We start from the raw sequence: 12,457 nt of genomic DNA on the forward strand, positions 1-12,457 counted from the left end.
TGTTTATGAGTGCAGTTCACTCGTTCATGGGCATTTAGCCGCTTGCGTTCTTCCTGGAGCTCTCTCTTCAAAGAGACTTGGGCCTCTTTGTCTGTTTTACTCCTTTGCAGGGGTTTTCAAAAGGCAATCTCTGGGCAGAAAGCTTGGTGTGTGTGTGTGGAGGTGGCTTCAAGGCCGAGCCATGTGGGTCCTGGAGGGGTGGGGGTGGGGGTGAGCTCTGGCCTTGTAACTGGCTTCTGGGTGATGCTTACTTGCATTGAGCTTTGGAGAGCCAGGAAGACCAGAGGGCAGGAGTGGTGACGCCAGCCCTGGGTGTGCTCTGGCCCAGCCTTGGCACTGTGGACTTCAGGCTGGATCGTTCTTGGGGTGGGGGCGTTGGGGCACTGCAGGGCACTGAGCAGCGTCCCTGGCCTCCACCCACTCCATGCCTAGATCTCTGCAAGTCGTGGCAACCACAGATGCTGCAGACATCGCCCAGTGTCCCCTGGAGGGGCAGAGTCACCTGCTGGGAACCACTGCCCTAGAAGTTCTTGGATTGGCTGGTGGCTGACTTGTCCACGTGGCAATGAGACAGGCGGAAGGATGCGGGGACCCTGGGTGGCCTGCTGAGCATCCACCATGTGGCCCACTCTGTGCTGAGTGATTCCTAATGTTCCTGCTTATCTGTGACCAGGGCCTGAGGACCCTCCTCTGCTCTGCCCAGGCCTCCAGCCCTCAGGGAGCTGCGGTCCAGGTGGAGTCTCACATCCTTCCTGGAGTTTTGTCCTGTCCTGTGATGTTGCTGAGCCAAGGTGGTTCCATTCTTTGAACAGTTGTATTGAGATATAATTTACATGCCATAAAATCTGCCTATTCTAGGCATGAAATTAAGTAGATTTCAGTATATTTACAAACGTACAGTGATTCAGCACAATAAGTTCAGAACAGAGAAACCACATGCCGTGGCGACCACTGACCTGCTGTCTCTGTGGAGTTGAGCCAGAAGGGTTTTTGTTTGCTTGTTTCTTTGTTTTTGGAGACATAGTCTCCCTCTGTCACCCAGGCTGGAGTGCAGTGGTGTGTGATCTAGGCTCACTGCAGCCTCTTCCTCCCAGGTTCAAGCAGTTCTGCCTCAGCCTCCTGAGTAGCTGGGATTACAGGCATGCACCACCATACCAGGCTAATTTTTGTATTTTTAGTGGAGACGGTGTTTCACCATGTTGACCAGGCTGGTCTCGAACCCCTGACCTCAAGTGATCTGCTCGGCCTCCCAAAGTGCTGGGATTACAGGTGTGAGCCACTGCGCCCCGCCTTGACTCAGAGGGTTTTAATGGTGACCGTACCACCCCACAGACATCCAGGCTGAGCTGAGGGGCCTCGAGTTACAGGACTGAGCACAGAGACGGGCTGGGGCTGGACTAGACGGGGCCGGCCGGGGTCTGGTCCTGGACAGGGCTGTTTCTGGCTTCTGCCCTGTTGGGTGTTAGTATGCCACACCAGCCTCAGTTGTGGGAGTGGAGGTGGGTCCCGGTTTGGGGGCCTCGGTTCCATGCTGCCTCAGGGTGGCCATGGCCGCTCCGCTCCTGGGTGCAGAGGGAGTTGAGCCTGTCCATAACAAGAGGATAAAGCAGGACGGCGTCCCGGGCTGTTGAAAGAGCAGCGCGCTCCACGGGAGAAGCTCCTTTCATGCCGCTTCTGGGGTTTTGGGGTTCAGTGGCTTTTCTGTTTGAATTTGAAGTGTTGGTGATCGTGGATGTTAACTTATCCTGGGCAGGATGGACCAGTTCGCCGGCGCGTCCCCTTTCCTGACCCAGTTACTGTTGGGACTTGGAATTCTTTTTTTTTTTTTTGAGACGGAGTTTCACTCTTATTGTCCAGGCTGGAGTGCAATGGCGCGATCTCAGCTCACCGCAACCTCAGCCTCCCGAGTAGCCGGGATTACTGGCATGCACCACCACGCCCGGCTAATTTTGTATTTTTAGCAAAGATGAGGTTTCTCCACGTTGGTCAGACTGGTCTCGAACTCCCGACCTCAGGCGATCCACCCGCCTCGGCCTCCCAAAGTGCTGGGATTACAGGCGTGAGCCACCGCGCGTGGCCGAGGCAGCACTTCCACTTATTTCCTTTTTTATTTTTTTTTTTGAGACAGTCTTGCTCTGTTGCCCAGGCTGGAGTGCAGTGGTATGATCACGGCCCACTACAGCCTTGACTTCCCCGGCTTAATCAGTCCTCTTACCTCAGCCTTGCAAGTAGCTGTGACTACACGATGCGCCACCACGCCCAGCTAATTTTGTATTTTTTGATTTTTTTTGAGACAGGGCTTCAAAAACCTCCTCTCTCCACAAAAATACAAAAATTAGGCAGGCGTGGCCTGGCGTGGTGGCTCACGCCTGTAATCCTAGCACTTCGGGAGGGCGAGGTGGGCGGGTCACCTGAGGTCGGGAGTTCGAGACCAGCCTGGCCAACATGGAGAAACCCTGTCTCTACTAAAAATATAAAATTAGCCTGGCGTGGTGGCTCACACCTGTAATCCCAGCTACTTGGGAGGCTGAGACAGGAGAATCACACTTGAGCCTGGGAGGCAGAGGTTGTGGTGAGCCAAGATCACACCATTATAGTCCAGCCTGGGCAATAAGAGTGAAACTGTCTCAAATTAAAAAAAGAAAAAACCCCTCAGAGCCCCCAGTGGGGTGAGGGGGACCAGGCTTTGCTCTCATGAGCTGGGTGAGCTCCCAGGCCCTCAGCCTGCATGCAGCTCAGCGGCCTGGCTTCCCTCAGCCTCGCGGCCACATGGAAAGCACCATGGGATGTGCCGAGGGTTCAGCTCATTGGTCTTTGAGCTGGACAGCACCCGAGGATCAGCTGCTGAGGTTGTGACCACGTGGCCTCCCTGGTCTCAAGATGCTGACTTAATTCACTGGAGGCGAAGGACTGAGAATCGGAATTTTAAAACTAGAAAAAGCGCCGGCCAGGTGCGGTGGCTCACACCTGTAATCCCAGCACTGTGGGAGGCCAAGGTGGGAGGATCACTTGAGGCCAGGAGTTCAAGACCAGCTTGGGCAACATAGTGAGACTCCAACTCTACAAAAGTAAAAAGTGTTAGGTCGGGTGCAGTAGCTCACACCTGTAAATCCCAGCACTTTGGGAGGCTGAGGCTGGCGGATCATGAGGTCAAGAGATCGAGACTATCCTGGCCAACATGGCGAAACCCCGTCTCTACTAAAAATACAAAAATTAGCTGGGCATGGTGGTGTGCCCCTGTAATCCTAGCTACTCAGGAGGCTGAGCCAGGAGAATCACTTGAACCTGGGAGGTGGAGATTGCCGTGAGCTGAGATTGTGCTATTGCACTCCAGCCTGGCATCAGAGCGAGACTCCGTCTCAAAAAAAAAAAAAAAAAGATGTTTGTTTGCGTGAGGCTTGGTCTGAGAGGAGCTACTTGGACTTTATCAGAAGTTAAAAAGCCAAGAGGGAGTCCCAGGGTTGTGACCCAGTGCCAAGTTCCTGGAAAGCTGACTAGTGGCTGGGCGTGGTGGCGCACACCTGTGGTCCCAGTGCTTTGGGAGGCTAGCGGGGAGGATCACTTGAGTCTGGGGTGTGGAGGCTCCAGGGAGCGGTGATCTCACCACTGCACTCCAGCCTGGGCGAGAGAGTGAAACCCCGTCTAAAAAAAAAAAAAAAGTCAAGTAAGTTGACTGGCGCAGACCCACCACATTGTGTGTATCCATTCATCAGCGGCGAGTGTGGGGGCTGTTCTTGTTTCAAGCCACTGGAAATGGTGCTGCCGTGTGTGTTCGTGTGCTTGTTTTTGTTTGGACACCTGTTTTCCATCCCCTTGGGTGCACGCCCAGCAGTGGGATTGCTGGGGCGGTAACTCCACGTGGAACCTTGGAGGAACCCCAGGCTGCTTTCCACGGCAGCGGCGCCGTTTGACATCCCCCTTGCCTTCCTGAGGGTCTGAGCTCTCCACGCCTGTGATGGTCTTTTTGTTCTTTTCCTTTTACATCAACAGTCCTGACCCTTTGAGCAGGAGGAGCGGGTTATCCTTGCTCCGGGGATGGGAGCACAGTCCTGGGGCGAGGTGTAGTAATTTGAAGCCCGTCTGGAGGATCGGGTGACACTCGTTGCATTGTACAGAGTTGGATCATAAAACATTCAGGAAAATATGATGTGTCTGTGCCCTCCCCCATCCCCCCACTCCCCCACAGCTGTGGCTCCTTCCCCAGCCTGGTGCAGCTGGCTGCCGAGGTTGGGGTGTGGTCCCGGGTGACATGAGTGGTGGGTACTCCTGGGGCTGCTTTGAGGCCAGCCACAGTGGGGCTGGGGACAGAAGCATGATGGGATGGGCTTGCCATCCTTGCCTCTGGTGGGCACAGCAGGAGGAACACTGCATCCCGACGTAGGGGCTGGCAGGACGGGGCCCGGGCAGCTGTCACTTCTGGCCTGTCGGATGATGGAGAGGGGCTCCTGTGCGTTAGGAGGGCTTGTCGTGGGTGCCTCATCGTCCACTGATGGAGGCGCTCCAAGCCTCTGCTGCTCCCTCCTCTCTCTCCTCCCAGGTGGGGTGGGTTGTCTCTGGGGCCAGCATGGCATCGACCCGGCTTGTCTCTGGTGCTACGTTGGGTGCCTCACATCTGCCTGTCCCTTGGGAACCTCCTCTGCCATTCTGGACCTCGTGCCTGAGTTCGCTTGGGTCAGAACTGTCCTCGATGGTGTTCTGGAGACACACACAGTTAGTGAGCAGGCCCAGGGGGATCCAGACACACCAGACACATCCCCCTAAAACCTGAGCGCGGTTTTCACAGCAGCGAGAGTCACACTGGCTGAAGGTGGGAATGCCCCACATGTTCGTCCACCAAGGAGTAGGCAAACGGTGGGGTGTGTGTAGCGGAATGCTGTGCGCCACCACCACGGCCAAGTTCCAGAACATTATCAGCCTAGAAAGAAAGCGAACCTTCCCCGTCTCCTCCCCCAGCCTGTGGCACCCACGAATCCCCTTCTTGTCTCTGGACTGGCCTGATCTGGATATTTCACAGAAAAGGATCACACGGCCTGCTGTCTTATGTTTGGCTTCTTTCCTTTTTTGTTTTTGAGACGGAGTCTGGCTCTCTCACCCAGGCTGGAATGCAGTGGTGTCATCTTGGCTCAGTGCAACCTCTGCCTCCCAGGTTTAAACAATTCTCCTGCCTTAGCCTCCTGAGTAGCTGGGATTACAGGCGCCCGCCACCACACCAAGCTAAGTTTTGTATTTTTAGTAGAGATAGCGTTTCACCATGTTGGCCAGGATGATCTCAAACTCCCGACCTCCTGATCTGCCTGCCTCGGCCTCCCAAAGTGCTGGGATTACAGGCGTGAGCCACCAGGCCTGGCCTGAAATAATTATTCCAGCCCTCTTAGCTAGATGTTTGTGATTTCTGTGTTTATCCCCCATTATAGGCAAAATACATCTCTCAGTGCATTGATGAGATCAAGCAGGAGCTGAAGCAGGACAACATCGCAGTGAAGGCAAACGCGGTCTGCAAGCTGACGTATGTAAGTGCCTCCCAGTGGCCCGCGCCCAGCACTGTCGGGCTGCTTCTCCGCTCAGCGCGTGTCCCCTGTTCATCAGCTTGTCTGTCCACCTGTCAGTCATTGGTACCCCCCGCTGTCGGTGAGCCACTCAGGGCCAACCCAGAGTCCTGGAGCGGAGAGCCGTGATTGTCACGTGGCTGGCAAACAGGCCAGAGGGTGGCAACCCACAGGCCCTGGTGGTAGCCCTGAGGGAGCCCCATGGGGTCCTCTTCAGGGTGGGGTTCACTAAGGGCGCCCCTCGCCTGCAGTCTTGGCTCCCACCACTGGCTGGGCCGGGACGTCTAGTGGGGAGAGCTGGGGCCCTGGACCTTCCTGGGCTGGCTCCCTTCCTGGCTGCAGTTCCAGGTCAGTGCGTGAGCTGGGGACGGGCACTCCTCCCTCTGGCCTGTTTCCCCGTGGGAGGTAGCGAGATGAAAGGCTCGTCCAGGGTCCCCCATGCTGCTGCTTGTCTCGTAACTATTTCAAGGAGCTGATTCGCCAAGGGTTGGTAGGGGAATGTAACCAGTGCCCATAAGTGTCAGTTAGCCAATTGCAGACATTGAGCCTCTTTTTAGTGCCTGTCACTAACCTGTCCCTGTAGCTTTTAAATGTCAGAATCGTTTGTCAAAAGAAGAAATGAAAGGCCCCAGGGGTATGTATTGGGTGGTTTGTTGACAGTGAATGAGTCTGTTCCGTGTGCTGGGAGGGAGCGCTTGATGCCGCGGCTGAAAACCTTTGTCTCCGCTTTGGCTTGTGAGTGCAATTTCCTGTGCGTCCCTTAACAGTTACAGATGTTGGGATATGACATCAGCTGGGCCGCCTTCAACATCATAGAAGTGATGAGTGCCTCCAAGTTCACCTTCAAGGTGAGGTTCTGGGACGGCAAGGCTGCTGGGGTGGGGAGTGATTACAGGTGTGAGGCATCATGACCGTCCAATTTTTATTTAATTATTATTCTTGAGACAGAGTCTTGCTCTGCTACCCAAGGTGGATTCAGTGGCCTGTAATCCCAGCACTTTTGGAGGCTGAGACAGGCGGATCACCTGAGGTTGGGAGTTCGAGACCAGGCTGGCCGACATGGTGAAACCTCATCTCTACTAAAAATACAAAAATTAGTGGGGCGTGGTGGCGCGCGGCTATAATCCTAGCTACTCGGGAGGCTCAGACAGGAGAATTGCTTGAACCCAGGAGGTAGAAGTTGCAGTGAGCTGAGATCATGCCATTGCACTCCAGCCTGGGCAACAGAGCAAGACTTTGTCTCCAAGAAAAAAAAAAAAAAAAACACATACATATTCCAAACTCTGGGAATTTCGTCATGGAATTTTGAAGAAATCTGGGTTGGTTTTCAAGTGCGGGTTTGTTCCCGCTTGCCGGTGGCCCCAACTTCCAGGCTGCAGGGCGTTGCTTCTGGGCTGGTGCTGCCTGGTGTGGACACTGCAGAGCAGAGCTGGGAGCTCCTGGAGGCTGCAGGTGCCCAGCCTCTGATGTGCTCGTCTGTTCTCTCCCAGCGAATCGGATACCTCGCTGCTTCCCAGAGCTTTCACGAAGGCACCGACGTCATCATGCTGACCACCAATCAGATCCGTAAGGTAGGTGTTCCCGGGCTGGAGCCGCTCTGTGCTGAGTGCAGCCTGCCCCTGCCGGAGCGTCTGGTTTCCACACTCGTCTTCCTGTGGGCAGCAGGTGCCTGTGGCCCCCTTGAGTGCGAGCGGGGTTTACACAGCCACAGTCTTCCTGGCAGACACAGAGAAGAGGCCCGGCGGGTCTGAGCCTGCGCTCCCTTGGTGGGCTTGTGAGGTGGAGGGATGCTGAGCGGTGCGGCGCCCCCTTCCCTCGCTCACCACCGGAGGGGCCGGTGAATGGGGCTCCAGGGTCCACTCGCGGCTGGCCTCTGTGGTCGCCCTCTTTCTTCCCTTCTCCCCTCATGGTAGTGCCTGCTGTAGCTGTGGGCCCTTCCCTGCCCATGTAGGGTGCTTCCTGCCCGCGGCTTCTTTTGAGTCCCACGAGGTGCATTTTTCAGCACCATGTAAATGTTGCATTTTGAAATGGTCACAGAGGTCATTGGGTAGTAAAGGTCCTCCTTGGCCCCGAGCTCTGAATACCTTTGGTTCCCGCCTCTCGATGGAGGGGTTGGGGTGTTGGAGAATCAGGCCCACCCTTCTCATGGGGAGCTGGCCCCTTTCTGGCCCCAGAGGCCACATCAGAGGCCACGGTCCTGGTTCTCCAATGTCCATGTGCAAGGGCGGGACCCTGTGGCTGTTTTGTCAACCCCACAGGGTGACCTGAAGACCAGGGCTGGGGGCTCCCAGCACGCTGAGGGACAGGTGTGGGGGCACTGGCTGTGACTGATGTTCGGCACAGGGTGTGGTGCAGGTCCTGGGACTGTTGGCTCTGCTGGGCTCACCGTTGTGGGCAAGGTTATGGAGCTGGGCGTCCTGCCTGGGCCGCGGGCAACATGCGCCCTAGATGCTGTGGGGCTCTTGGGTCATGGCCATGTAGCAGGAGGGGCCTGGGTGGGAGTCTGGCCCGCTGAGAGGAGGATGGGAGTGGGTTTTGTAGGTGGTAACTTGGAGAGAGGAGGGTGGAGGGCTCCGGCCGCCCTAGATACCCAGGTGGCAGCTGCCCAGCAAGGAGGGCCACATGTCGTGCCCAGCTTTGTGTCTCTTGCTGATTGGCTCGGCACAGCCCGTCCCTGTGTGAGCACCTCGCTGGGGACTTAGATCCACCGCTGCCTTGCCGGGTGCTCGGGGCTGTTAGACCCTGTGTGTCAGGCACCGCTCTGACCTGGTGCCTGCCGCTGGCCTGGCCTCAGACGCAGGTGGGCCCTGGCTCGGCCAGTTAGCACCTGCTTTCTCTGTGTAGGATCCCGTGCTTCCGATGTTTGCAGTCCACTGTGTCGTTTGTTTTGTTTTGTTTTGTTTTGAGACTGAGTCTCGCTCTATTGCCCAGGCTAGAGAGCAATGGCGTAATGTCGGCTCACCGCACCCTCTGCCTCCTGGGTTCAAGCGATTCTACTGCCTCAGCCTCCTGAGTAGCTGGAATTACAGGTGCCCGCCACCATGCCTGGCTAATTTTTGTATTTTTAGTAGAGATGGGGTTTCACCATGTTGGCCAGGGTGGTCTTGAACTCTCAGCCTCAAGTGATCTGCCCACCTTGGCTTCCCAAAGTCCTAAGATTACAGGCGTGAGCCACTGTGCCTGGCCTCATTTTGTTTTTTATTTTTTATTTTTTGTTTTTATTTATTTATTTTTTTTGAGACAGAGTCTCGCTGTCGCCCAGGCTGGAGTGCAGTGGCGCGATCTCAGCTTACTGTAGGCTCCGCCCCCCGGGGTTCACGCCATTCTCCTGCCTCAGCCACCTGAGTAGCTGGGACTACAGGCGCCCGCCACCTCGCCTGGCTAATTTTTTTTGTTTTTGAGATGGAGTCTTGCTCTGTCTCCCAGGCTGGAGTGCAGTGGCGTGATCTCGGCTCACTGCAACCTCTGCCTCCCGGGGTCAAGCAATTCTCCTGTGTCAGCCTCCCAAGTAGCTGGGATTACACGCATGTGCCACTACACCTGGCTAATTTTTTTGTGTTTTTAATAGAGACAGGGTTTCACCATGTTGGCCAGGCTGGTCTCGAACTTTGGACCTCAGGTGATCTGCCCACCTCAGCCTCCCAAAGTGCTGTGATTACTGCACCTGGCTTGTTTTTTAATAAAAAAAATTATTTTCTGGGCTGGGTGCAGTGGCTCATGCCTGTAATCCCAGCACTTTGGGAAGCCAAGGCGGGTGGATTACCTGAGGTTGGGAGTTTGAGACTATCCTGACCAACATGGTGAAACCCCGTCTCTACTAAAAATACAAATTAGCCAGGCGTGGTGGCACATGCCTGTAATCCCAGCTACTCAGGAGGCTGAGGCAGGAGAATTGCTTGAACCCAGGAGGCAGAGGTTGTGGTAAGCTGAGATTGTGCCATTGCACTCCAGCCTAGGTGACAGACCGAGACTCCGTCTCAAAAAAAAAAAATTATTATTATTATTTTTTTTTTGGGGGGAGGGGGGATATTTTTAGTAGAGACAGGGTTTCACCATGTTGGTCAGGCTAGTCTTGAACCCCTGACCACATGATCCGCCCGCCTCGGCCTCCCAAAGTGCTGGGATTAAAGGTGTGAGCCACCACGCCCAGCCCCCAAAAAATTATTTTCTTACTTTTTTTTTTTTTTTTTTTTTGAGACAGGGTTTTGCTCTGTCACCCAGGCTGGAGAGCAGTGGCGCAATTGCAGCTCACTGCAGCCTCGACCTCCTAGGCTCAAGCGATCTCCCTGCCTTAGCCTCCTGAGTAGCTGGGACTACAGGCATACACCACCATGCCCGGCTGATTTTTTTGTATTTTTTGTAGAGGCGGGGAGGGTTTCACTACATTGCCTAGGCTGGTCTCGAACCCCTGGGCTCAAGTGATCCCCCTGCTTCGGCCTTCCAAAGTGGTAGGATTACAAGTGTGCGTCACCACTTCCAGCTCACTGTGTTATTTTATTTTATTTTTTGAGACGGAGTCTCACTCTGTCGCCATCTGGAGTACAATGTCGGCTCACTGCAACCTCCGCCTCCTGGGTTCAAGCAATTCTCCTACCTCAGCCTCTCAAGTAGCTGGACTACAGGTGTACACCACCATGTCTGACTAATTTTTTGTATTTTAGTAGAGACAGGGTTTCACCATGTTGGTCAGGATGGTCTCGATCTCCTGACCTTGTGATCTGCCTGCCTTGGACTCCCAAAGTGCTGGGATTACAGGCGGGAGCCACCGCTCATGGCCACTGTGTCCTTTTAAAAGAACCAGTTGGCCCTGCATGGTGGCTCACACCTGTAATCCCAGCACTTTGGGAGGCCATGGTGGACGGATCATGAGATCAGGAGTTCAAGACCAGCCTGGCCAACATGGTGAAACCCAATCTGTACTAAAAATACAAAAATTAGCCGGGTGTGGTGACACGCACCTGTAATCCCAGCTACTTGGGAGGCCGAGGCAGAGAATTGCTTGAATTTGGGAGGCAGAGGTTGCAGTGAGCCGAGATTGCACCACTGCACTCCAGCCTGGGCAACAGAGTGAGACTTGTCTCAAAAAAAAAAAAAAAGCTGACTTTGTCATATTTTGACCACAGAATGTTAACCCTGAAAATGGATCTTGGTAGATGGATATGTAGATGAAGTCTTGGGAGTTTCCTTAAGAAAATATCTCCCCAAGAGCAGGTTTGTGGTATCAAGAGAGGATTTATTTCCCCAAGTGCTGAGACAGGAGCTGGGGCAGATGCTGTATTTTAGTGAGAGCTGCGGGAGTGAAGAGCTGGGGCAGAGTCCAGGGGAGGGCGTGGGCAGCTGCCAGCTGAACTTTGAGAGGAGCCCAAGGGCGCTGTTCCTGAGCCCTTCCCCTCAGTTGTTGGGGAAAGGGACCCCAAATGGAAGCAGCGTCTCTGAGGACCCCATCCTGTGGGGCTTTCCTGCCCGTTCTGTGCCAGGCCCAGCACCACTGTCTCTGCAAGCTGGGAGCTGCCAGTGATAGGTGAGGGCAGCCCTGGTTTCAGGCCTGGAACACTCTGCTCTTGCACCGGGGGTGACCCTTCCCCACACTTGGAGTGGCTTGTGACAAGCGCCTCTGTCCCAGGAGGTGCCAGGAAACTTGGTTGATTCCCACGCGGAGTGCTTCAGTTTGTGGCTTAGGCCTCCCTGTCCCCAGCCCTGCCCATCCAGGAGGAGCCAAGAAACTCGGTTGATTCCCACCCACAGAGCGTTTCAGCCTGTGCCTCAGACCTCACTGTTCCCAGCCCTGCCCACCCAGGAGGAGCCAAGAAACTCAGCTGATTCCCACACACAGAGCACTCCAGTCTGTGCCTCAGACCTCAGTGTCCCCAGCCGCGCCCATCCTGGCTCCTCTCTTGGTGACAGAGTCTCCCATGGGCTGTAAATTGTTCCTCCTTGTCTGAGTTCAGCTCCAGACCCCTCAGCAGCAGGGGTGCTAAGGCACAGCTGCACCCCAAGAGGATATGCCGAGTCCTGGGGCGTCCTGGGAGAATTTCGCTCCTGCTGCTCCCGGCGACCCAGGCGTCGGATGTGCCACCCAGGGCATCCTGGCCACGACCCCTTTCTCTCGCTTTCCAGGACTTGAGCAGCCCCAGCCAGTACGACACAGGCGTTGCACTGACGGGTCTGTCCTGCTTCGTCACCCCAGACCTTGCCAGAGACCTGGCAAATGACATCATGACACTGGTGAGTTTGTAAGCCTGCCCACCACCCCTGCATGTCTGCTCTGGGAAAAACTGAGTCAAAGTGGCATGCCTGGGAAGCTTGGCTATGCGAAAACCGGCCGGGGTCCCTGGTGCGTGGCCTGTCTGAGATGGGAACCAAATCACTGTCAGCTGGTGGAGTGGCTCTTGGGCCGCTTTGATTCCTGCGTGTCTTGAATTTATGTTTGAAATCATCTTGCCGAGAGGAGGAACAGAGTCTCCCTGACGGGCCAGGCCTGGTGGGGGATGTTTGCCCCAAGGTCTGACAGTGGCTCCTGTCTGAGCTGCCACTGGGCTTCTGTGTGGTTCTCTTTCCTCCATCCCTGACCACAGCTTGACTCCTCCCTGCCACTCTGGTTGTCAAAGGCTACACCCCCGGCTGTGACAGTCTAAAACCTGGGAAGCCCCTGGAAATTTTGGCCCAAGAAACATCTGTTTTGTGCCTGACCTAACCTCCAGCTCATGAGGGGGGGACCTTTGTTCCTTTTCATTTAAAAATCAGCAGCCAGATTAACAGTGTGGAGGGGTTATGGTTTCCTCCCTGGCAAGCGCCGTCCCCGTGTGGCTGCCTGTCCGCCCAGAGGTATCTAGATCGTGACTGATGGGCGCTGTCCCCACGTGGCTGCGTCTGCCCGGAGGTGTCTTAAATCATGACTGATGGGCGCTGTC

General features: G+C 55.3%; 1 protein-coding gene across 1 annotated transcript in view; it reads left to right on the top strand.

The window, feature by feature from the left end:
- Positions 1-12,457, top strand: part of AP3D1 (adaptor related protein complex 3 subunit delta 1) — a 48,916-nt gene that overhangs the window by 5,705 nt on the left and 30,754 nt on the right. The window contains exons 2-5 of the mRNA XM_030795889.1: positions 5,415-5,510; positions 6,314-6,394; positions 7,037-7,117; positions 11,664-11,771. Of these exons, the coding sequence (XP_030651749.1) occupies positions 5,415-5,510; positions 6,314-6,394; positions 7,037-7,117; positions 11,664-11,771 (366 nt within the window). The remainder of the gene's footprint in view (positions 1-5,414; positions 5,511-6,313; positions 6,395-7,036; positions 7,118-11,663; positions 11,772-12,457) is intronic.

Source organism: Nomascus leucogenys, chromosome 17 (assembly GCF_006542625.1).
Source record: "Nomascus leucogenys isolate Asia chromosome 17, Asia_NLE_v1, whole genome shotgun sequence".
NCBI lineage: Eukaryota > Metazoa > Chordata > Mammalia > Primates > Hylobatidae > Nomascus > Nomascus leucogenys.